We start from the raw sequence: 27,224 nt of genomic DNA, 5'->3' as shown, positions 1-27,224 counted from the left end.
TTCTGTGTGTTATAAATAAGCTTAATGTAATGAGACCGAAGAATAGATAGCGCCAGGATCCATTAGAACTGGATCTTCCTTTCTGAATTAATAATAATCTATCGTGTACCGATCTTCATCACCAAAAATCTCTTCACCGTTGGGCTTTGATCTCAGTGGTTCAGATTTAGTTCCATTTTAGTGCTAATGGTTTCTGTTAGGAATCATGGATAAATATTGCTCTAACTGGCTTTGTACTCTGTAAGTCTTTGTACTCATGGAGATACTGTTTCTCACTTATAAACTCATAATCTTTATTAAATTAATAAAGGACTCGCTCGCAATAATCTTTAGCAGATTCTAAATTTTCGATTTAGTTGGTATGGTTTCAAATTTCATAAAATTCATTTTTTGTTATCATATTGATAAAAAAAAAAAAAGCAACATATTTCTATGTTGGTAACCATGTTTATTGACTTATATTATGGGTTAAACACAATTAAAGATGATTTTTGTGACTAACCAAACTTTAGTTAACTCGGCCATAAGAGTCCAATGAAAACTTCTAAAACTATAGATGTAATGATTCATGTTCAAGATTGGGATTTAAAATTTGATATTTGATGGTCTTACCATTTCTTTGCAATATAATTATGTTTACTTGCCTTCTCTATTCCCATGACCAATCTGAGTCTTTCGTCATCATTCACATGTATTTTAATTTTTTTTTATAAAATATGCTCAACTATAGAGTTTCTATAATTAAGTCACTAGAAAAAAAAAAATGCATCCTATTGGTATAGGTAGTAACTTTTAATTCTTTTAAGCATTCTTAGTCATTCTATCTTCAAGGATCTATACTTCGAATGTGATTTTGATTCATTCATGTACCCTTCCCTTTTACTTGAGTTACCAAATACTACCTTATTCATGTCAAATCATGATTTATCATGCATTAGCATAATTGAATGATAATTAATATGTACCAATGAATAAGAAGTCAAATATTCAAATTCTCAACTAGAGATGTCCATTAGGTGGGTAAGCCTTCTCCGTCCCCGTCCCCATCCCCACCATCTACTTCATTTTTTTTTTTTTTTTATTTCCATGAAATTCCTATTTATTATTGTAAAGATCAAGGCAAAGGTTCCCCATATGAAATTTGTAGGGATCAAGTTCAAGTCGATAAGCTTTTTATAGTTTATTGTTCTTTTTAAAAAAGAAGTTATCATTTTTCAATATAATTTTTATTATAAAATTGTTAAAAAAAACCTTAATAAACAGACATATATAATGTCTATCTAACATCATTTTTTAAAATAAAAAATATATTCATGTGGAAGAGAGTATATATATGCATTTATGTTAAAAATATATTTATATTAAACAAGAATGGAGGGAGGAATATAGTCCCTTCTGTGAATGTTTGATTAATCCACCACACCTAAATGGTGTGAAAGTTATCTTATTTATAATCAAATGAATTACAAGGATATGGAAATAGTAATAAATGGAAATAACAATAAATGGAAAGATACCTATGATAATAAAGCAAATATTAGATATTTGCCTTATAATAAAATATCAAATATAATATATATGGTAAACTATAATTTATTACTATATATCCTTAACACCCCACCGCAAGCTAAGCGTCGGATTAAACGAACGTGAAGCTTGAATCTAAAAATTCAAAGAGGTTGAGAAACACTTTTCATGAAGATGCTAACAACCCGGTTCTTGGCCATCAAAAATTTGCANAGGGATCGCCGCTCAGCGGCGATGATGCCTTGGCTTCGGCGAGAATATGTCTAACCCATGAAGAAGGATTGTCGCTTAGCGACGATGCTGCCTTGGCTCTGGTGAGAATATTTATAACCCCAAGAAGTAGAAGGGGAAACCTAGAGCAAGGGACAAAGACAATGTTGAAGCCGGAAGAGTCGCCACATTGGGCGAAGGAGCCAATTTTGGCGAGAAGGGCAGTCGGAAGAGTCGCCTCATCGGGTGAAGAAGCCAATTTTGGCAGGAATGGCGGCGGCAACTTGGTTGGCGAATAGGCCAGTGCGGCATCCAGATTCCGAAGGTAAATCTCTGCAAAAGGTTGATAGGTTTAGGTTAGGGTTTATGTAAAGGATGAAAGTTGATTGGGAAGAAAATGAGAGAGACTATATTGGCCAAGGGGAAAACCGATTGGGTTGGAAAAGGTGAGGTTGTATGTACAGAGTATGACGAAAGGTGATTTGGAGGTCAATAGGGTGGAACCGAAGAGTAATCAATCGGCTCCGACTACGGCAGCCATGAAGACTGCCCCTGCGGCGTCAAAACCAGCAGGGGTGGTGGAGAAGAAGATTAGAGGATTCAAAAGCCATTGAAAAGAAAGGATCGGGCTTGTTAAACCGAGAGGGCTCTGATACCATGTTAATGTTTGATTAATCCACCACACCTAAATGGTGTGAAAGTTATCTTATTTATAATCAAATGAATTACAAGGATATGGAAATAGTAATAAATGGAAATAACAATAAATGGAAAGATACCTATGATAATAAAGCAAATATTAGATATTTGCCTTATAATAAAATATCAAATATAATATATATGGTAAACTATAATTTATTACTATATATCCTTAACACCTTCTCATTCGAGGCAGGACACTATGAGGGCCAGGACACTATGAGGGTCACTATGAGGCATCGACCCTCCTCCCCATTCCTTGTCCTGTTCAAGTCAATCACTATGAGGCATCGATCCCACAAGGGTAAAATACACATCTCTATCAACGTTTCTCAAATATTGTTAACATATTACATTCAACCAATATGCCATAATACATACAACAAGTTGTAGCATTAACAAGAACAAGTGAAATTAAAAATTTGGTCAAGAATCAAGAAAGTAGAAGTTAGAATCTCACTTTTTAATGGCTAAATTTACAATTACATTACGTAAGGGATGCATCTAATATTAATTTATGAAAATAAAATCTTTTTAAAGAAATAAATCAATTTAGCCTCCCTAAGTTGTGTTCTTCTTCCTGCTGCTTACAAAAGAAACTTCATTAATAACACATTATCATCCCACAAGAGTTTACACCAAAACATTTTAAACTTGAAAATGTAATCTAAAAGAAAGCTAACATTCAATTGAAGCAGGGAGTGAGCCTCTAAATCAATCATATATCCCATCTCCTTTTGACTCTGAACATTAGTGCAGAAGACTTAATGTCATCTTGAGGAACTTGTAACATGAATTGTACTTTCATCTTCATTGGAGCTGTTTTCGCTTTCCCGCCTTCATCTCCGACCTGAAAACCATGGTTTTATGATAGCCTCGAGCTATTAACTCAAATAACCTAATCTTCATAACATTTTTTTCACAACTATTGTGCTGTCATTCGACTGTTCTATCCTCTCTACTAGATTTGTTTGACAACATTTCCATTAGTATTCTTTCAAACATGCCTTGACAGCTGAAACAACTTACCCACAGAGACGCCCAGCCGAGTCGTTCCTTTGTATCATAACCAGCTTTAAGTTTCAAATCTTTTCCATATGTGTGCTTGTACACTGCGCTCCAGTCGTTTGAATCGAATTCATACCAATAGCTGATGAATTTGAAGGCAAAATTATAGATTTAGGAACAAGGGCTGTGAGCTAAATCAAATGAACTACAATCAACTATATAGGAATTAGCGATCTAACGCTCTTATAGAGTTTGTAACCTAACCTCAACTTATCAGAAGGACCAAACCGACGCTTGAATGCAAATGATAATGCATTTGAAGGCAGAGAGATTTTTGGAATAAATGAAAGTGCCTCATCCTGCAACAAGTTCAAAGGCTCACCAAACATTGTGGACAGTAAAAGATGACGAGTTTCAAGCAATTCAGAACAAACCAAGGTTCAGAGTTGCAACATTTTTCGTTAATAATTGCATAGTGAGTTCAAGATACAAGGCAGCAGAAATTATATTCCAACCTTGTAGGAGTATCTCAGTTCCAATTCCTCATCCTTGTAGTGAGCAGCGCAGGTACCATTCAGAATTTGGCCTTTAAGAACACCATTTATGGACATTGGCTGCTTCAATTCTTCCTCTTCTCGTTCTTCCAATGAAACTTCACCCATGGGGAACTTAAGCGTTGCTCTTGGCTAAAGTATATCATCAATTATAGTCAATTTTAACAGCTCAATAAAAGTACTAAGTAGTTCGCATTCCCAGTGGGAAAATACCAAAAACATTCAGCATATAAACAATGCAATTGGTAGTGGCACTAAGGATTGAGATTCCCAATTCACTAAAACTCACCCGTCCAATAGCAGGAATGGGTGAAGACAGTTCCAAGGAGTAACCAGGATCAGCAATTTTAGCAACCACACCGAGCTCTCCTTGATGAGCCTAAAAACAATATAGTTAAGCTTGCAGTTCAGATTTGGTCCTACTATTAGCATAGATTGAGACACGGCATCGGCAGATAACACAAAAAGAAAGCAAAGCAAAGAAAATTAACCTTAATATCATGAGAAGCGCGGAACTGCAACCTAGGGCCAACATCGACAGAAGAGCGAAGGAGAGCGTTGCGTTCCTCAGGATCGTATTGGATGGAGAGATACTTAGAACTGAGCTGCAACTGAGAATTGGAGATTTGACCGTCGCTGTTGTTCTGGAAAGAGAGCTTGATCTTGGCGAGATTGTCGAGGAGCTTGCATGAGAGCTTGTGGAAGAAAATGGAGGATTCGCTGTCGAATTCGGAAGTGAGGCGAAGGGCGGGCCTCTTAGGGAAAACGAAAAAGGGGCGAGGTGGAGGAGGAGGAGGAGGAGGATCGAAGGATGGGGAAGGGGGGAGGGGGAGGGGATACGCCTGAGGAGGAGGCGGAGGAGCAGAGGATTCAAAATCCGCCATTGAAGGAGAAGGATTAGCAGCAGAGAGATGAAGAATGGGATTTAGGCGGAAATGTTGATGGGGAAATGTGAATGCATCAGAATCACCCCCTTTTCTTTTCTTCCCCATTTTCAAATTCAATTTTTTTTTTCTTTTTAATTATACAAAATTCCAACCACTTTGACTCAGTTAATCTTTTTATTTTTATTTTTTTTTAATTTTAAAACATTATATTTATTTTTAACAAAATTTCTTAATTAATTTCTCTCTAAACTTTGTATTTTTATTTTAAAAGTATTACTGAGGTGCCTTACCATGTTTTAAACCAAATCTAACTCACATACCCCTCGAATCCGCCCATCATCGAATTCTTCGAACCTTCTTCAACTCCAAGATGTGATGAGTCGACATGGAGCTGTCAAACGACTTCGTCGATAAGAGTTTGCAACCAATCAACCTATTATCTCCAATGTGCCTTTGATCCATTGAACGAGAGCCCTTTCACACCGAGCTCTCAAATCACTATGGTTGACTTTCATCTCTGTTCAACTAGTCAATCGTAATCAGGTAGACCCTTTTCTACTCACTCATAGGGTTCAGACCCGTCTTTAAGTAAAAAAAAGAATACCTTTAAACTAAAAAAATAATAATAATAATACTTCGTTTCAAAAATATCTTTAAATGCATTATTTCTAACTAGTTATTGAATCATATGAACATCCTTACTAAATACATTATTTCTAATTAATTAAAAAAAAATAGTGATATTATATATGTCTTTTGGGAAGGTGAGGACGGAAAGACTTATTTCATTCTGTCTACATTTAATTTTAAGAGAATTAGGACACACTAGAGTTTTTCCATTTTAGTCATGCACATCTTCTCTAGCTTCTTCTGATTCAGTAGCAGTTTAGAGCCGAAGGAGCTAAGCAGCTCCACAAGGCGTTTCCTTACTGTTCAGGGAGGGAAAGTCCAAACAAAGCCCCTAACCTAGGTTGAGACCTTTCGAGATTCTAGCCTCAACCAACCAATGCCCTGCAATCTTTCTAAACCGAACCCCTATCAAAACCCCAATCAACAACCGGGGGCAAAATAGTTAGTTCAACAGTCTGTCTCTATCAAAGAATTAAGCGCTGGAGACTCGGCTAGCAGAAGATCATAGATCATGGTCCTTTTCTTTTAGTGCTTCGACCCGAAGCAATAGCTTCTAGGAGTCTTGAAACTGCCGCCTAATCTCCCAACATGCTCAAAAATCCTTTCAATTGGCTAGAATCCGTTACTTGAACGAAACTAGATTACTAATATTTTTTCAAACTTTGTCAAAAATATATTCTTTTATTTTAAGAATATATTTTATATTAATTAATTAATTAATTAAAACTATTTAAACTATAATTACATGAATTAAAAAGAATAAAAGTAAATATGAATTAGGTATATTATGATGACGTCATAATTATTGGAAGATAATTTTACTATATTTTTGTTTAATAATTGTTTAATAACTTTTTGTGTAATTAATTATGGAACAATTAATAGTTTACAAATTAATTAATTAACAACAAATCAAAATTAAATTAATAAGATTCTTTTGGAAATTTTTTAGAGTGATTTTAAAATTTATGATAAATTAATTCATTCTCATTCTAATTTCTCAAATATTACTAGTTCTAAAATGAAAAAAAAAATGAATATAAAAATATTTCATCATCAAATTATAATTATTTTATTTTAAAAATTACTTATTGTATTAAAATTTATTTACAGCCAAGCATAAGTTTTTTTGAAACTAATAATTTTGAAAAAAGAATATATATATTAAAAAAAGTAGATAGCAAAAGTAATAATAATAATAATAAAAATAATTATAAAGAAATCTAAATAATTATGAGTTCTAAAATTTTATTCAAAATTTAATTTATCAATTCAATTCAATGTTAGAATCTCGACCCTAAATTTTAAAAGTAAGGTAATTTTAACCATTTTAACTATATATATATATATATTTTAATTCGTAGACAATTAATCAACGTTGAATTGATAGGTTGATAAAGCTTTTATTAAAATTAGTGAAGGAAATTTTTAGGGTAATTAAAACATAAATTAAAAATTTAGGGTGAAATTTGATATAATTAGACAAAGATTGAATATTAAAAAGATATTTATTAAAAAATAAAATAAAAACATCTAACCTTTCTATATAATTAATATACACACTCAAACAAAAAAAAAAAAAAAATAATAATTTAAAAAATTATAGAGACGGTAGAAAATAAATTTATAATTTACCTATAAATTTATTTACTTTTTTTTTAACTTTTTTTTTTCTTTTTTGAAAATTTCAAATTTAACTAAGAAACATATGGAGGGTAAGACCTAAAATAAGCGACCAAATTTGAATATTTTAATTATTTCACTTATACTTTCCAAAAAAAAAAAAAAAAAAAAACAGTAAATTTAGATTTATAAAAAAAATACTTTAAAAAAATTATTAATCTAATATTTAGAACTTAAATAACTAATTTCCTAAATTAGTTTTATTTTTTTATAAATATTATATCTCAAAAATATCTTTAAAATTTTAAAAGTTGACTATGTAATAAAAATGTTTAAAATGTTTTTGTCCTTAGTATCCATAAATTTGAAGAAAGTTTTTTTTTTTTAAAGCATTTAAGGATATTAATGATACTTTCCTTTTATGAGTACTTTGTTTTTATTAATTTAGCTATCGAAAAAATAATAGTCATCACTGTACATTGCTTCTACCAAGGGATTGGCTACCAAGACTCACCCCTTTGACTGCTAGGTAGCGTTGTCGATCTAGCTGACACTACAATGAGTCCATAGGTCATACAAGGAGAAAGTTGTGAACGCCTGCAGTGGTTAACCAACATCCTTACTTTTTTTTTTTTATTATTATTATTATTTATGTAAAAGACTCCGTTGTAATATTGAAATTTAATTTTTTTAGAACTTATCTACCTGAGTTTCACAGGAACCATATCAATAGATTTCAGATTTCTAAAGCTCATTTTGCATGCAACATCTTTATTCGTTTGACGCTCATATGTTTAAGTTTATTGTGTCATAGACTTGAATTTGAAGTACTATCAATAACAACAGTCATGTTTACATACCCTGCAATGGTGTATAAGGTTCTAGATTTTATCTACGTGCTACCACCATAGCACCATTCACAATCTTCCACGAACTCTTCCCAACCTCTGTTGCATAACTGGTGTTATCCAACTGATCAATAGAGATTAGGTTCTTCTTGAGACCAAGAATATATCTTACCTATGTCCACTAATTTCCTACTTGAGTTTTTATGAAAACATACCCCTTTCCTTTAATCTCCAAACCTTTATTTCCGGCAAGATACGTCTTCTCAAAATTTCTAGACGTGAAATTCCGAAACAGTTCCTTATTTGGAGACGAATGAAAAGATGCATCTGAATCCAAAATTCAGGATTCAATCGAACTGTCCACCGTTGAGGATTAGTGCATCCCCAATGTTTTCTGATAAATTTATAGAATTATTATCATCCTTCGATTTGTGATTCTGCTTCCTGTTTAGTTTTGTACAATCTGGCCGAAAATGACCCTTTTCTCTACAACTCTAATTACGTTACAATTGGTTTGTTTGAAATATTTTTACTGTTCTTTGATTTCGTTCGACCTTTGTTTCGACCCTTCGATTTACTTCTTTTCCTTTAGTCAACACTTAGAGCACTACTAGATGAATCCTAAATTTTTCGTTCGCAAATACTTTCGCTGAGAACACACCTAGGTTTTTATCGAACTTCAGTTTCTCAGATCCTCGAGAACTGCTGATCATAAACCAACAGTATCTCACGACTCGGGTAAAGATGACATCAAAATCAATGCTTTAATTTCATCTTTGAAATCAATTTCCATTGAACTTAATTGACTTACAATCATATTGAATTTATTTACATGATCAGCAACAAATCCACCTTGAGACATTTGTTAGATTGAACCATCTCTCTACATCAAATACACCTTGTTCATAGCCGTTTTTTTGTATATTCGATAGCGCCTTCAAGAGATCATAGTACTCAACAAATCTGACGTTGTCTTCTCCTTGATGATGTTGAATCCCACGTTTCTGGACAGCGTCAACTAGATCAATCCTAGAGCCTGACGATCCTTAAGCTTCTACTCGTCCGTGATCATGGTATCCATGTAACGACCCTAATTTTTCTACTTAATTTAATGTTGCTATTGTATACATATCATGAACATTGAATGCGATAATACTTCATTTAAACTTCATAAAACATAAATTTCATCTTAAAACACTATCATGGACTTACGTGTTTGAAAATATCTTTAAAACGATACAATGAAGAACTAAATAAAAATGAATAAACATTTAAATTAAAAATATTCTATTCTAGGTTAAGTCTAGGAAAATAAATGCATCTACCCTATGCATGTGTCATGGCCTCAAATTGTGTCGTTGTTAGTCATATAGAGATGTATGTTTTTTACTTGAAATAGAAGTAGCACGTGACTTTAGTATTTTAAGAAACACTCAGTAAGTGACTTCACTATTGAAGTTAGAGCAAACATACACAAACATGAATGTGACCTATCATATCAGTCTATATTCTTTAGGCGTCTATCCTAAACAGGTTACTTGGATGTGTCTTTATTGTTCTGCACACGATCTACACATGCAAATATTGACCCACCAGTCGGTTCACACACCTTCTCGGCACCTTTCTTTTTACATATATATATAAAATTCAATTTACGGTACATTTTGAAAGTACATACTTTTATTTATATATATATAATTCAAAATAATTTTTACTATAAATAGTCGTTTACTATTATATATGACCGTTTTCCATATATAACCGTGAGTATTTTTATTAATTTATCAAACAAAAATTATAAAGCATAAATTTTCTTATGTAACACATGAATTCTTACCCAAAATAATAATAATAATATATATCATCAGCCCTTTTGTTTTTTGTTTTTTGTTTTTTGTTTTTTTTTTAACAAATCGATGAAATTACTGATTAAACTAATTATCAATTGTGACTATTCTTTCTCTACATCTAATTTATAATTATATGTTTTTTAATTTTTTCATTTAAAGATAGAAAATGAACTAATTAAATAAGATTTATTATAATAAGAAAAAATTGAAAAAAAGAGGAGAGGGAAAATTAGAGTGAAGGTCTAGACTCTACCACTAGTGCTTTGTTACAACTTCATGAGAGAAAGTAGATCTGTGACCCCACACGTAAGACAGACAAGGGACGACCCTCAAGTGGCGACATCCGACCACATAAGAGCTAAAATTAAGAAGTGTCATGATGCGACCAAGGAGAATAGTGCATCCTCCAATACATCAAGAAGTCAGAATTTCTATGGACGTTGCATGGGGACGTTTGACTGTTTGCCATATGACGTCTACTCAAGAATGATTGGAAATACCTCAAAATATATGGTAGAGGAAGATATCATTTCTCCACCACCTTTGAGCCCTATGGCCTAAGCGAGCTACTCTATGACACATGTGTGTCACAGTGAAGGCTCCAGGCGACTGCGTAACGTTTTTTTAACACCCATTACATTATATACCCTGGAACATTCATCCTCGAAAGTCTCAAACTCCTGCACTAGTTCCAAGATATTTTTCTCTTATCTCATCTTCCCGTTCCCACGTGGCGTCCTCATGCATCTAACAAACCAAACAAAGTTACTTTGCAAAAGAAATAAAGAAAATATGTAGGGTATGCTTAATTTTGAAGCATAGCAAAACAGCTTATTAAAGGTCAATAAATAACAAATGTCAAAGCGAGCAATAGCAAACACAATGAGCAGGTTTCCATTATGCGTATTAATTGGTGTAGAAGAGTGTTGCCAACTTCCTTCTCCATTGGTTTTCACAGATAACTTCAAAATAATAATCATAATAATAATATTCTTCACATTAATTAATTAATCCCTAAAGGAAATAGGAGGAGATTGGGGATAGGGAGGGAGGGAGGGAACCTTTCCAAATACATTTTAAACTAATAACTCTCTCTTATACTTGTTGAACCATACCACCACCCATTCATTGTAATTGTAATTACAATGGATTTCTTTGACAGCCCTACTTTAAAAACCCTGCCATCAACACCATTGCACTGCCTTAGCCCTTTGCCCTTTGCCCTTTGCCCTTTGCCCTTCTTCCCCTTCCCCTCCCCCTCCACCTATTCCAAATTTGGTTTTCAAGCCATATTCACACTCACTGGCTTTCCCCGCCCCATGGAAAATCCTCTTGTTCCGTCTGGCATTCGTGGCCCTGGAGGCTGCTGCTTCACTGTACCTGCCTGTTCGATGCTGCTAGAGCTACTCGAAGGCGGAGTTCCCACATGATTCCCATGGTTATTATTGTGATTATGGTGGTACTGTGACCGACCACGTCCTTTACCACGTACCCTATTTCGGACTCTTCTCTGCCCACCTCCATCTTTTTCGTTTCCCTGTTCCTCTCGCTGCAACAAACATAACAGTATTGAGACAGAAATGGGTTTCCATGATGGAACAAGTATAATATGCTTCAAGTTCTCTTTTCTGTAAGAGAACAAGCGAAATAAAGAAGATGAAAGAATGTAGGACATGAGTCTTTAACTACCTACAAGAAAGGACTCCAACCTAATAAGTAAGCGAGTTTTCTTTACCACAACTTTCGTATTGCCAATATTTTTGTAAGAAACAAAGCATTTCATTGAAGGAATGAAAATAAATGAAAAGATATCAACAAAGCTCAAAAGATACAAACTCCACATGGGCATCCCTGAAAGGAGAATAGAATTACAGGTTAAAGAAAAGCCCCAGCGCTTAGAACATCTAGAGAAATAGAGCATCTAATAAATGCTGCAAGTGTATCAATGGCAAAAACACATAACTTGGAAGTCGAATCTAGATTGCTTGATTTCATGTTCAATATTTGCAGTAAAAAACGCAGCTGACAAGGAACAAATATAAAAACTCGGGTCTTCAAGTTCCTCCTTAGGCATACAAGCTAATAGTGATGATAAAAATAACCATCCAGGTTCGTTCTCAACAACTTTGATCTGCCTACCAATCGGATATCTCTCATGAGTCCAAGAGGATGAGCTTCATGCTTTTCAAAGGGGAAAACATGGGCTTAATCCAACATTTTTGGAAGATGAAATCTATAATGTCAACCATGCGTCATCTTTACCAAATTAAGTACCCTTTTTCCCTCACAATTCCAGTAACTCACCTGAGTTCTCTTGCTTCACTGGAGCTTCTTGGCCCAATTTAACTTCGACCATTAGCTTGACATTCACTTTCTCCATTTCTTTCTTACGCAACTTCCCCACTCCCTCAACTAAGGCTGCCAACATTTTCTTAACCTCAAGAATTTTTCGCACTTTCTCCGACTGTCCCCTGATGAGATTTTACTTTTCAAACCTGTTGCCCACGTAGACCTGTTGAACTCTTCAAGAGACCTGGACTCTCCTCCCGTGTTGGTCTTCAAGCATAAATGCTAGTAACACTCCAATTTGGGTGGAATTATTTTGTTCCATTGTTTCATTAAAGAACCTCGTGGACATTTGGTTGCCCAAGTCTCCATTCTCCTTTTCAAGTTCTCAATCCCACCTCCACTATCATTTCGTATGGAAGTGATTTCTCAATTAACCAACTAGCTTAATTTTCTTCATGTTCCCTCCCCACAAAATTTCTCAGTTTTCTTTCCAATCTTCATATCCCTTATTATTGTAACATTAGGAAGATTAACCAAGTAGGCAAGCAAGAGAGCACCGATTCTGTAAGAGCACATCCACCTACTCACACAAAGGATAGGATTTTATCCCATGCCTCTCAACCAATGTTTTGAAATCTTAGTAACTCTGTGTATAATCAATATCTCTACATATGATTGATTGAGCATAAATGCTAAGGACAACCTTGAAGCTTTTAATTCTTGAATAGACCATATAAAAGTAAAATTAAGATAATATTAGATCGATGTATAATCCTATTAACTGTCGAACTTAGATGAACATTCCAAATAGTTATTCAAATTTTTATCTTCAGTGTTCTCTTAGTACAGAGACAGTGCAAGTTTCAAGCCTAAAAATTTGAGCTTCTCAAAACAAGCCTCAAAATTATTTTGAAACATTGGCTTCAATTTCTGTGTTGCTGTCACCTTACATCTAGGCCATATGTACTGCAGTAGTTTTAACTCTTGAGTCTGTTGACTTTTCACCAGGATTTGACCCATGTATTCCCAACAATATAGATATCGTCATTTATCCTTTCGGCTTCTCCATCTGGCATAATCGTTCACATTTATTTCTCTATTTTTGCAAGCCGTCTAACCTATATAATGAAGTTTTTTACATCTATAGTTGCAAGTCCTTGTAATCCTCAAGCCTCCCACCGTAAACTGATCACCCCCATAGGGTCGACTCCTATTCATTTTGAACAATTTATCGTTTAAGAATTGCCTTTTGTTTCCCTCAACATACTTTCAGCAGACTCCTAAAGCCCTCTTAAACAACTTATCTTTACTGGTTATTCCTTCCTTTTCTCTCATTTCTGTCGTGATGACATATACATTCTCTTTTCTCATTCCTAATATCCTCCATTGTCCATTTCATGGTAATATCTGCTCCTCTTCACTCCATCCATTAAAAAATAATTTAAGAAAATAAAGCGAAAGAGCATTAATTTTAGAGATTCCAGGAATCTAAAGAAGCTTAGAGGAAGTTCAATTGTACTTGTTCATGCGGATGAACATCAGCTTGATCAGAAAGGTCATCAACATGCTTCTCAATATGTGGTTGTTCAGAGGTATCATCATCTTTGCAGTTCATCTCCCCATTATGTCCCTTCTTCCCACGCGGTGGAGTAGATTTTGACTGTGAACAATAATGAAGTTTCTAATTAGAACACACGCACAAACGAAAAAAAAAGGAAAAAAAGAACAAAACTTCATATTTTGGATTTGGAACTAGCACACGTTTTTGCATACATAAAGCAAAAAAAATCTTTATAATGTAAATAAAACACCTTACCATAGCCAATATGTTGTTTGGTACTCTTTATCAACATTTTTATAGGAAACCCTAAAAACCAAAAAAAAGACAACCTAAGGATCAGGGGTAGAGGAAACCCCTCCCCAAGGAAACTAGTTGACAAACGCTTTTCCAGTTGCTGATAGTTTTTTTAATAAGAAAGTGAGCATTCATTAAGATTAAAGGTGGCTAAGAGTTGGGGATGTGACATTGGTAAGTTGGCCTATGATCTACTAGGGAGTGCCATTGGGAGTGATCCAAATTCTTGGCTCCAGTGGAGGAGAAAATAGCCTCAACTCGCAAAGTGGCACAATTTCCTTTGCTCTAGTGGGGGGAACTTAAACTCACAAATGCAGTCCTTACTAGCATCCCAATCTACTATCTCTCTATTTTTAAATGCCTTAAGAAAGTACTAAGGAGCTTAGAGCTCTATTTGTGATTTCTTTTGGAAGGAGTGGCTATAGAAAATGGTAGCACTCTTGTAAATTGTAAAATAACATTACTTCCCACTGGTAAAGGAGCCCTTGGTATAGATAATTTGATGGACAAAAATATCAGCCTATTTTAGAAATGGGGGTGGAGATTCATAAACATAAATAGTACCCTATGGAAAGAGGTTATAGTCGGTCGATATTCCTTTGAGGAAAGGATTCCAAAGCATAATACCCATGGGCCATGCAAAGGTCCTTGGAAATCCATCTTTGAGGCTTGTGTAAAACTAAGAAATGGCTTAAAATTAACCTTGTTAAGGATGAAAAAAAAATCTGGTTTTGGGAGGATATGTGAATTGGTGATCTTGCCATTAAATCTTTGTTCCCAAGAATTTACTATATTGCTTCTTCAATGAACTTTATTAATCAATGTTGGTCTGCGTCTACTAATAGTTTAGTTGTTCCTTTAAGGAGGAATTTGATCGATGACAAAACTCGTGTGTGGATTGAGCTTTACAGCCTTCTTGAGAAAAACAACCTTCGAATATAGATGACTCCCAAGTCCTGGACCCTTGAAAAGGAGATGGTCAGTTTTCAGTAATTCCTCAACTCAGTCTTTATATGGATCCTCATTCAAGGAAAGCTAGACATAGGGTGCGTTCGACAAAGGAAATGGTTGAATTACTCCACGTCCCCAAATTGGTGTGTGATGAGAAGATTGAATGGAGAAAATCAAACCATCTTTTGATATTGTGGTTGAAGACTCTTATTTGAAGATATAGATTATTTATTTCAGGAATGTGACCATCCATCCTTTACACGTAGCAAATTTACATCTCTTATTCAGGCTTGTGGCCTTGAGTTTTGTGAAATTTCTTCCACGAATTCTGATGGAAACAGTGTTTGGGTATAGTTTGGTAGCTCCTTCTCCAAGTTTTTTTTTTTTCAACAGCTTCTTCTCCAAGGCTCTTGTCGTTGTTTTTCTTCTGGTTTTGTTGGGGTTTTGGCTCTTATTGGTTGTTCACTCTATCCTTCAGAATTCATAAAAGTTTGTTCTTGGTTTATTCTGTTGGGAGCTGGTTTTTCTGTTGCTTCCTGGTTTTTTGTCTTCTGAGCTTCCCTGGTGATTTGGCCATTATCTTTGGAGTACAACTTCTGGAAGCACCCAATGATCTCATCTTCTATCTCCTTTTCTATAGAGAGAAAATGCCCATCTTCACTTTCTATCATAGAAATAAAACTTTGACTGTTCCTCGTTGTAGCCCACCTATGAAGAAGTATGTATTCTTATCCCCTTATCTAAACAACTTAATCCAACTTTTCTCATTTAGAATGTGTTGCTCATTGATGGTCATTTCCAATAACTTAAGACTTTAGAGAAATTCTTCAGCCTTTTGATGGGCAGAGATGGACCCCTACTCCTCCTCTTTATTGATCTGTTCAATCTAATGCAAAAGGGAAACTCTTCTGATCAAACAACGTTCCCAAAATCCTCTCTTGCTGATTATCTTATTAAATTTCAAAGAGGTACATGTGCCTTTCTACTTTTGTAATATAGAAAGGCTAATTAAATCCCTAAATGCTAGACAACAACAAATCTACCCCGGTTCCTAGATACTAGGTAACAATAAATCTAACTCAGTCCCTAAATATTATGAAACAATAAATCTAAATAAATTCATCCCTAGGTAACTATAGAGATGAATTAGAGAGATCAACTACTCCCTTGGATTACACAAATATCTCTTTGATATAAGCTAATCCTTCAATATTTCCCTCAAGCCAAGCAATCGGTATCATTCATTCTCATTCATTACTACTCATGAAATAGTAAGCTATGAAGTTTTTTTTGTTGGCACATCTGTCCGTTGAAGTCATGAGAGCTCAAACTCATGCATGCCCCTTGCAGCACTTTCATGGGCATCACTTGTCTCTCTAGTGCTCACTCCTCTTGGAGCACTTCCACGGGCGTTGCTTGCCTCTTTCGTGCTCACTCCACTTTGAACACTTCATGGGAGAGTTAAGCACTTCCACAGGTGTCGCTTGTCTCTCTCATGATGACTCCACTTGGAACACTTCCACAGGCGTCGCTTGTCTATCTCGTGCTTGATCCTCTTGGAGCACTTCTACGAGCGTTGTTTACCTTTTTCGTGCTCACTTCCGTGGAAGTGCTCCAAAAGGAGTGAGCACGAGAGAGGCAAACAACGCTCATGAAAGTGCTCTAAGAGGAGTGAGAACGAAAGAGGCAAGCAACGCACATGGAAGTGCTCCAAGAGGAATGAGCACGAAAGAGACAAGCTATGCATGTGACAGTGCTCCAAAAGAAGTGAACACAAGAGAGGCAAGCACACCTATCGAAGAGCTCTAAGGAGATAGCATGCATGAATTACATGTTCTCATGACTTCAGCTGCAAATGAGCTAAAAAAAAGACTTCATAGCTTAGTACTTCATGAGTATCCAAGTTAGGAATGAATGATATTTGAGAGGGAGTGTCTAAGGATTGGCTCAAGTTAAAGAGATATTTGTGCAATCCCAGTAAGTAATTGATCTCTCTAATTTATCTTGTTACATAGTATTGTTACATACTATCTAGAGGAATTTATTTAGATTTATTGCTACTTAGTATCTAGGGATTTATTATTACCTTATATCTAGGGATTTAGTTAGACTTGGACCTACTTATTCCACAAAACAAAAATAATATGATGCTTTAGCCCTTTGTGCAACTCTTTATTAACTTTGAATAAGAGAGAATAGAAATAACTTTCATGCAATCCAATCAGCCACCCGAAATGCAGTACATAGTATACTAAGCTATGTCCAGATGCTTTTTCCATGTATTTGATTTGCTTTCTGGTGCATATCCTTTTTTTTTTTTTCAATTACTTTTATTGCCCTATTACTTATATGTGTGTTTATAAACAAAAAAAAAAAAAAAAAAAAAAAAAAAAAAAAAAAAAAAAAAAAAAAAAAAAAAAAAAAAAAAAAAAAAAAAAAAAAAAAAATTAAATGCACCAAAAAGCAAATCAAATACAAGCAAAAAAATATACTAGTCTTAGATTAAGTACCGTGCATGTAAGCATCAAACGAAGCCTAAGTGCATTTCTCCAATTCCCTTCATCATTTAATTCTGCAACCTGAAAAATTAAGAAACTTCCTTTACATCTGAGTTCCCTTCACAAGAATGAAAAAGACTAGAATAGAAAGCACTTACAGCCTTCTCAGCCAGCACAACAGATTCATATTCCACGAATGCGTGCAACTGAAACACGAGTTAATTTATTCCCTTTAGTAATAAGAAATATTGTAGTGCATTTAAAATCTTATAGGCATTGATGACATAGTACATTCAATGGCCTGTTTTAAGGCTAAGTTGCATTTGATATGGATTTTAAGAAAGTTAAATGCGCTTACAGAAAAATCTAAACCACTTACTGTATTTGGTAAAACTGTTTAGGAACGAATCCATTAAAATCATTTTTGATTCACATGATTTGCTCCCTACTAGTTTTGAAAATTAGACTCCTGTAGAATCAGGTGCCTCACTTAATAAACTTTCAATTTATAATTTAAGACATTTAGATTACTTTTATAAATCTAGCAAGTAGCATAACCAACTCCTGATCTCCGAATTTTTCAAATTGAATATTTTAATATTTTAATGCAACCATTCTTTGAGAAAACAATGCTAGTATCGTTTTTATAAAAAAAAAAAAATTATAACCTTTTCCTTTAATATTTAACAAATAATTTAGAGCAAACATGGTAGAAATATAAACGGAAAACATATAAAAACATATCTTTTATAATCAATAAAAAATATGCAAAATCCTTTATGATGAAATGACTTTCTAGTGTGGGGTCTTCTCCCCAAAATCCTTGATGATGGGTATGGGAGAAAAGACAGAACTCATAAACCCCGTACTAGGAAAGACAGTATGGAAAGGAAATCACCCAAAAACTGTGAAGTCTTTTTCAATGGGAAATTGTGTACAAAGCCATTAGCACAAATGAAAACCTACAAAAAGGTCCTACATGACTCTATTTCCCAATTGGTGCCTTTTATGCAAGAGAGACAACGAATCACGAAACTATCGGTTTATACAGTGTACATATGACTATAACTTCTAGATAAAGATTCTCAATATCTTCATAGGGCACCTCTTTATTCCTAGGGAGGTTAAGGATTTACTAGACATTGTCTTTAACGTACCACCCTTTTTTCAAGAATGCAAAAGCTCCAATGGGCCATGGTTTTCTTTTGGAATCTTTGGAAAGAGTGAAATCAAAGAGCTTTGATAGAAAAGATGCAAACTCGTACTAGGTTTTTCAAAAGTGTTGTTTACCAAAACATTTCTTGGTGTAAATTGTCTAATTCTTTTGCTTCATATAGTCATACCTCTCTCCTTGTTAATTGGGAAGGTCTTTTGTAAGTATCATGAATAACACATTCTTTTTGTAAATTTCAAACATCAACAAAATTTGAAAAAAAAAATAAAAAATTATGCAAATTTTTATCGTATGTCTACTTAGTCGTTATAGCTAAATCACAACAATTTAGTATTCCTGTATCAAAAATTATAACCTGTCTTTTTAATTTAGGTTAAGCTGAAATTTACCTAAACACTAATTTTCAAAAAGCACAATTCTAGCAAAAGCTACACCATTCCCAAACTATGCTAATTGTTTCAAAAAGCCCACAAACAAATACATGCGCCTCTACGTCTCGCTTCAAAGTTGCTAGTATTTAAATAATATAATAAAGAAAATAAATAAATTTTGTAACCATTCAAAAAAGAAAGGTGTCGCTGTAAAAAAATTAAGAAAAAAATGCTGCGTTCTATATGCCATGCCTCCACCCAACATCAGGCCATTAGTGGTGAATGAGATTAAGTAAACAAAAAATTGATTTTTAAAAAACTATTTTTGTCTGTTTTCAACATTCCTCTGAATTTGAAAAGCATTTTTTTAATTCTAAAACTAAAAATGAATTGGTTACCAAACATGTCTTTAAAAAACTAAAAACAAAAACAGAAAAAGCGAAAACCAACTGGCTATCAAACGACCAATGGTTTTTTGGAACTTGTTTTTGTTTTCCAAGAATTCAAATGTTTCCTTGAGAAAATGAAAAATCATGGTAAAGAGGTTGTGAGAAAACGAATTTTCAAAAACCAAAAACTAAGGCCCCATTTGATCACCTTTTGTTTTGAGTTTTTGAAAATTAAATTTATAAACATTATGGGTTTCTTTGTTTTGGTATCTATTTTTAACACATGCCTTCAAAATCAAAGTCAAATTTTGAAAATCGAAAAAAGTGGTGGTTATCAAACAGTTGGTCCTCTGTATGCATCCATTAGAGCTGATATTAATAAACATACCTATATCAGATTTTTAAAAGGGTAAAAGGGAAAGAAAAAAAAAAAAAAAAAAAAGAGAGAGAGAGAACACGGTTGGATTTAGAGGGCAATGCAGCATCCCAAAAATCAAATTGGGGGGAAAAAATTCCGTCCTTTACTTCAAACCAGTGTTCCCCACCTAATTTGGAACCAGCTCTTATGGAGATTCTGGATAATCCCTACAGCAGACTTTAAGGAAATCATGCATACAATGCTAGAGGTTAATGGAGAAGAAAGATTGCACCAACAATCCCAGATACCCTATGCTACAGCAAATAAGTATACCTTGTTACTGTAATGCATTCCATCAGTTTTGGCTGATTTAGATGTTGAAGAAGTTCCACTATCTGAGATTTGAGGTTGACACGTTCGAATGTTTTTAACACTGCCAAAGAGTAAAGCGGTATGATAACTCAATATTACTTTAGTAAGCTGTTGAACATGGAACAATAAAATCACTAAATACTTATACCTCCCAACAGCAGAAAAAATCTTCATGAGGTTTTGGTGGCAATGATCATCAGGTAAATTCTCCGCAATGACTATGCGAGACTGAGGGGGCAAGTAAGACAAAAGGCATAACAAACAAAGATTTAAAGCATTTGTTTGTAAATCAATGATATATTATGGGCACTGGGATGGAATCATCACACGTGTTTTGATGAAAATAGAACCAGATGAAAAAAATTTAACTTAAAAAAGGAAAGAGAGAGAGAGAGAGAGAGAAAACTAAAACTTTCTCTTTATATAATTTATGTAATCATTAAATTAAATAAATAAACCCTACTTGCAGCTCCTCCATATCTGACTCTGAAAGTGGTTGTTTGCGTCTAACTTTCTTTCCATCTTCACTAACCATCTGCAGAATATTGAACCAAAAAGCATGAGGGGAACAAAACAAGAAAGAGAATTGAGGATAACTTCAGGGCAACAGAGGTAAAGAAGGATGTTAAAATAAATTAAATACTCACAAGCTTAGAAGAGTTGCGCAAAATATTGGCTAGCTGAGAGTGGCTATTAATGAGAGCCTTAATCTTCTTGAATGATGCAACAACCGATATAGGCACTGAATTAAAATGATCCTTACTCAGGTAAAGTATTTTAGAGAGAGAAAGAGAGAAGGGAAGCCAGATGACTAATTCTAAATCATCATCATCAAGTATTGAATTTTACCAAAGCAATCCACCAATGGCAGGATGGTAAGAGCAGGATCTCCACACGTTAAGAGAATGTGAAATTCAAATAAAAATGCCAAGAGAGAATCTTACCATATCCATCGGGATCTTTATTGATAAACCTCATCAAATGATCAGTAGTTGCCAAATTTAAATCACTGAAATAATATTCCACCTAAAAACCATAATTTCGCAAATAATTTAATAAAGTGAATGATAAAAAGAAGGTAGGCATAGAAAACAATATCAAATTAATATTGGAATTTAAAACACAGTAAAAGTACCAAACCTACTAAATTAACTGTTCAACTTTTTAATTGATACCCATGATAAGAGTCCTGGCGAACTTATGTACCTTTTTATTTTCAAAGGATACTTGCAGAAAAGTGATATCCTAAAATAATAGTCATAAAGATTCAAATTTATGATTTCAAAGTCATCAAATTGATCCTTGTTGAGTGGTAATAGTGAGCACCAAAAGCCATAAGGAATGATCCAACTTACTAACGTTGAGTCAGAAAGGACAGCTCACCACTATATCAACTTTAAAACAAGGATAACCAAATACTTTTATCCATTGTTCGCCGTCTCCCACTTTTTTTCTTTTTTCTTTTTCCTTTTTTAACTTAATGTAGGGTCATAGGAACACAAGAGACTTTATCAGATACCTACCTCAATTGTCTCTTCTGAGTTTTATATGATATATGTAGAATATCCATTTGACAGCTTTAAAGAGTCATTTTTTTCCTTTCCTTTTTTTGACAAGGAACAAAGAATATGACATTGCTTTTCATGCAATTTGCCCAAAAAGTTAGTTTTATGGATATTCTTCTACGGAAAGTTATTCTCCAGTTTTCTACATGGTTTCCTTCAGCAGATGCAAGATCCAAGGTGTTGTGGTGGTTATTATGTTAACCATCCTCTCAAAAACCAGAGGTCGATATCCAAGCTTCAAGATCTTCATGTTCTGCTGTCCCTTTTATAAGCAAAAGATAATCACAGTTTTCACCCTTCCAAACATCAGCATATTGAAGTTCTACACCAACAATCCTTGGATTCTAGATACTCTGGCTGTTTAGGGGATTAAAAGGTAAAATTTACTAACTTATAAGGCAGTGTATGGGGTGAAGTTTTGGGTTTGTGTGGGTTTAGTAGAGTAATTGTACTTCATAGGTGATAGAAAATTTATCAAAAAAATATACTTCAAAAAAAATACAATAGTTGAAGGGTTATACCAGACCATCTATAGAACTACTACTGCAAGATGTGTCATGATATGAGATTATTTGAGCTGTAACATTAAACCAAGTTCTAGAGCAAGATTTGATAAGCTAGTGTCAAAAAGTTTCCTCTCAATAAACTTTGCTTCCTCTCTGACCAAATCTCCCAAAAGAATTAGCTTTCAACCCCATTATCCTTTAAAGTCACATATCTTTTCCTAACCACACTCCCCAAAAAGAGTCACTACCAAACTTATCGTCAATTATGAAAACAATTTATTCAGAAGAAGGGTAGAGAAAATGTCTTGCCCACGCAACAATTACTTATCTCCACGACAAAATCTCCTTAAAAAACAAAATCGACAAAATATGAAGGAACCAAAAGAAAGTCTTATCTTAGATGTTGAAGCTGTTATGGATAAAGTCATAAGGGTGGGAGACGGAGAGAAGTGATCAGCAGAAGAATAGTTTCTGGAGGCTAACTTCAATGATTGTTCATACTAGGATATTTGGATAATATCTTTGCTCTACCTAGTGTCTGCCCCTTTGCAAAAAAAGGGAAGAAGTTTGCAGAACCGGCAATGAAAGTTGGCTTAAACACTCTTTGAAAGGTTGCACAAATACATGGTGTCCAAATCTATAGACTCACAAGGGAAAATAGCATTTTTTTTAGTTTTCTTTGTAGAAATAGATTATGAAAGGTAGCCCAAATACATGCTGTTTCTTGTTTTATCAAAAAACTGAAACCTTGATTGAAAGAATACAAAGGAGACCAGCAAACCAGCCAAAGGTATACAAAAAGACAGCTTCAAAAGGAGCCAAACCAAACTCCAATCCAACAAGATAAATCCCTTGGATACAAACACCCAACGCGAGACGTTAAACCTAGCCAAGGACCAAAATTCCTCCAAAGACCTCTCCACCCTCTAAAAATCTTATTATTCCTCTCCAACCAAATACCCCGAATGACCGCAAAAAAAGTGGCCCTCCAACTCATCTCCCTAAATGGGGAGTGAAGTGGGATCTCCTCCTTCATAAGACAACAGTCTCAGTTAAGGGGAAAACACACCCCAAAAATAAGCAAGAAACTTGCACCTGTACAAGAAATAGCTCAAATTCTCAAATGCCTCCCTAACAAGAATATACCATCTGCAGCCTCAAAGCAAAGAAATAGTGTCTCAGAATCTGGTCCATAGTGTTAACATCCTCATGAAGAACCTACCAAGCAAATAATTTGACCTTCTTGGGAATATTTGCCTTCCATAACAAAAAGCAGGGAGGGAAGAGCACTAAAGCTACACAAAAGGCTAATAAGTACAAGAAATAGCTCAAATCCTCAAATGCCTCCCTACCAAGAATATACCATCTGCAGCCTCAAAGCAAAGAAATAGTGTCTCAGAATCTGGTCCATAGTGTTAACATCCTCATGAAGAACCTACCAAGCAAATAATTTGACCTTCTTGGGANTATTTGCCTTCCATAACAAAAAGCAGGGAGGGAAGAGCACTAAAGCTACACAAAAGGCCAATAAGTACAAGAAATAGCTCAAAGCCTCAAATGCCTCCCTACCAAGAATATACCATCTGCAGCCTCAAAGCAAAGAAATAGTGTCTCAGAATCTGGTCCATAGTGTTAACATCCTCATGAAGAACCTACCAAGCAAATAATTTGACCTTCTTGGGAATATTTGCCTTCCATAACAAAAAGCAGGGAGGGAAGAGCACTAAAGCTACACAAAAGGCCAATAAGTACAAGAAATAGCTCAAAGCCTCAAATGCCTCCCTACCAAGAATATACCATCTGCAGCCTCAAAGCAAAGAAATAGTGTCTCAGAATCTGGTCCATAGTGTTAACATCCTCATGAAGAACCTACCAAGCAAATAATTTGACCTTCTTGGGAATATTTTCCTTCCATAACTAAAAGAAGGGAGGGAAGAGCACTAAAGCTACACAAAAGGCTAAAAAAGAAACCACAAGAGAACCTTTAGATGGACAAAGAATCTTAGTTCCCATATGGAGAATGATACTACAAAAATTCAATAAGAGCAGCAACAACAAAGACTCCCTATCCAACAAGGGATTAAAAAATCCAATTTTGAACAAAAGACAAGGACCAAAAGAAGAAATAATGGAAGAGCCTGGCACATCCTTGAAGTAGATAAATGATAGAACCAAAGAACTCCAAACACAAGGGTCTATGACCCACCCAAAAATACTCCCAAAAATAGGTGCTCAAGTCATCTCCAACAAGCGAGTCACATAACTAAGGAAAAGGACTTGAAGCAATCACAAAACAAGGACTTTTTACCGTGTCATTAGACCCATTTGGATGGATGGAGGTCGTTTGCTCACGTTGACCATATGCCACAAAGAATTCAATTCCAATAGGAAATGTCATAACCATTTAGCCAACAATGCCAAATTATGAAGTCTCAAACTGGATTCCCAACCCCCCCTAATTGATCTACTTTGAAAAAATTATTCCACCTAATCAAATGAGGACCTCCTCCCCATCAACCCTTTCCCACAAAAAGTCCTTCATAATCTTCTCAAAGTTCTTACACAAAAACAAGAATCCTAAACACTGACATGAAGTAAGAAGGAATCTCACAAAGTTCACACTAAAAGATTCAGCTTCCCTCCCTTTGAGAAAAGCCCTACTCTAGGTTGCAAGCTACCTTTGGTTGTGGCCTAAAGGAAGCACAAGGTAAGAAGACGAAAGAGAACCTACCTAACAACCAACTACAGATGCCCAAGTACTCAGTTTAGAGGGGTCACAATTAATACCAAGGACGCACTCTTAACTAGTTAATCTTAAGACCAAAAATGAGCTCAAAGTATATAAAATTAAGATTGACACACGTCATCTCTCCTAGAATAAAATTGAACCAAGGAAGCGGCAAGTGAAGATTCTGCCTCTCAACTCAAAAGCCCTCACTCCAGTGGAAACTAATCTACACAAAATATCCACCACTAGTAAGAAAAGAAAGAAGACGAGAGGATCCTCTTGCATAAGCCCTCTAGAAGAGAGCCCAAAAACATGGGATACAAATGAACGTGTTTGCAATGGGTGCACATGCACCAGCTTTGAGAAAAAGAGAAGCCAAATACGTGCTGTAAAAGTTCAAATGTACATCATCGTGTTTTCATTGAAACTAAAATTTGGTTTGATTTTGATATCCCAAAGTAGATTAGTCTTTTTTTTTTTTTTTTTTTTTTTTTTTTTCTTTTCATCTTCTCTTCTCAACATATCTTCCACAGTGTGCCTCACCAAGTCTCCACCAGTTTCTCTTGTGAGTTCCAAAAGTATCTCAAATTTGAAAATATTAAAATAAAATAAAAAAACCCTTTTCCAAATCACATGTAGACATGTGTATGAAGCATATCTATGCGTGTATGTCCAACAGCAACACTTTGCGCATAAGAGAATGCCCATAGCTCCTAGAATACTCAAATTGTTCCAACAAGAAAAGTCCATGCTCCTTGCTCACGAGGACCAGTGAACCTTCTTTTTAGTGTCTGCTTCAATAATGTATTCAATATATAGTTAGTTTCCAATCATGTTAACCAACATATTTAGCTATCCCTAGTTGACCATTTATCTTGAATCTCAAGCAAAAAAGAAATCTTGCTGATATCAACAATATTAGTGCAAAAGGAAAAGAGAGTACAGAACGGAATTGGCAGGGAGCTCTAACCCCTTTTCAAGTAACCCTGACTTCTAGCGAACATAGTATGTGCCTAGAGAAGCAAAATAATTCGCAGGCTCAAAACAGTTACGGTGCTTCATAAAATTAACCCAAGCAACTATCCCATAGAGATTTGACAGAAGGATATGAAATTCAGTTCCATACCAACGTAAATATTGAACAAGCAGATATCAAAATCTTGACACGAAGTGAAGCGCATAAACATAGAGGATCTAGTGAAAAGAAAAGGCAACCTGATTCAAAAGCTTCTGGGAGACTTCCCCAGTGAGTTTAGTCCTAGACGGAGCACCATAGTCGGACTCAACCGGAGGCTTCTGAGGTTGCTGCACAACGTTGTCAGGGTCATGAAATCCACCATTATCGGCATAATACTGAGGATTATGAGGATGATAAAGCACAGGAACATGATGGGAATGATGGTGGTGGTGGCGATGATGAGGATGATAGTGATGATTCGGAATAGAAACAACATGAGTGGGAACAGGAACAGGAACAGGAACAGGGCTCTGAATGGGAACATGGAAGGGAGATCCAGGGGGAGGGGGAGGATAAACATGCATCACGGCCGGCGGCGGAGGAGGAGAAGGAATGAGAATCCGAGGCGATTGCTTGGAAGGAGGAGGAGGAGGCTGAGAGCCAGAGGAGGACTGCGGAGGTTGTAGATCGGGACGAGGGGAGGAGCGAGTGGGGACGAACTCAGGAGCCTGGGCGTTGAGACGGCTGAGAGAAGAGTTCCGGGAAAGAGATGGATCGGATTGGGAAGGGAGAGGAGGGGAAGGGGAAGGGGAAGGAGAAGGGGAAGAGGAAGAATGGTGAGCCATGGAAATGGGTATGGAGGTTTCTGGGAACTGGAAAAATGGAGATCGAGACCGTGAGGAACAGAGAGTGTCGTCTGCCTCCGACAACGAAGACGAAGAAGAAGAAGAAAGTAAAAAAATAAAAATAAAAAAAAAAAACAAAAACAAAAAAGAAAAAAGAAAAATAAAAGGAAAAAGCCCAGTGGAGGGCGAAGAATGCAACTGAGGTCTGAGGGAGAAGATTTCTCGTCNCACTGCCATCACTTCACTCCTATTTATACTGCTTTTTCTCTCCCCCATCATTGCTCCCTTTTTCTTTTCTTTTTCCCCCAAAAAAATTCCCAAAATTAATTCTATAAATTCTTTTCCTTTTTTGTTATTTAAATTGGAGAAGATTAATATTTCATAAGATGATCTTATGGGACTCGATCTTAATGGTAAGTGAGTTATGAACTCTTATATGTACCGACCATAGATTTCTAATTAACTTAATGTCCTACTGTATACATAACTTACTCACTTGTGCGGAAATAATCGCTTGAAACTTCAACAT

The 27,224-nt window shown here is 35.2% G+C and overlaps 2 protein-coding genes across 2 annotated transcripts; both read right to left on the bottom strand.

The window, feature by feature from the left end:
* Positions 1 to 3,019: 3,019 nt before the first annotated feature.
* LOC111468881 (outer envelope pore protein 37, chloroplastic) lies at positions 3,020 to 4,956 on the bottom strand. The gene is made up of 6 exons (XM_023114010.1): positions 4,490 to 4,956; positions 4,288 to 4,377; positions 3,960 to 4,130; positions 3,709 to 3,803; positions 3,466 to 3,586; positions 3,020 to 3,286 (listed from the first exon to the last, which is right to left on the bottom strand). The coding sequence occupies exons 1-6, from the start codon at positions 4,880 to 4,882 to the stop codon at positions 3,155 to 3,157; spliced, it is 1,002 nt and encodes a 333-aa protein (XP_022969778.1). The 5' UTR covers positions 4,883 to 4,956; the 3' UTR covers positions 3,020 to 3,154.
* A 5,750-nt stretch (positions 4,957 to 10,706) lies between these two features.
* On the bottom strand, positions 10,707 to 26,871 carry LOC111468508 (la-related protein 6B-like). The gene is made up of 10 exons (XM_023113757.1): positions 26,108 to 26,871; positions 21,038 to 21,119; positions 20,741 to 20,835; positions 20,557 to 20,628; positions 20,242 to 20,321; positions 20,055 to 20,154; positions 17,588 to 17,635; positions 17,442 to 17,510; positions 13,645 to 13,785; positions 10,707 to 11,385 (listed from the first exon to the last, which is right to left on the bottom strand). Exons 1-10 carry the CDS (start codon positions 26,693 to 26,695, stop codon positions 11,119 to 11,121), a joined length of 1,542 nt encoding a protein of 513 aa, XP_022969525.1. The 5' UTR covers positions 26,696 to 26,871; the 3' UTR covers positions 10,707 to 11,118.
* Between the last annotated feature and the right edge of the window lie 353 nt (positions 26,872 to 27,224).

The sequence above is a fragment of the Cucurbita maxima genome, unplaced genomic scaffold (assembly GCF_002738345.1).
Source record: "Cucurbita maxima cultivar Rimu unplaced genomic scaffold, Cmax_1.0 Cma_Scf00002, whole genome shotgun sequence".
NCBI classification, from domain to species: Eukaryota; Viridiplantae; Streptophyta; class Magnoliopsida; order Cucurbitales; family Cucurbitaceae; genus Cucurbita; species Cucurbita maxima.
This window is presented reverse-complemented; position numbering and strand designations above follow the sequence as displayed.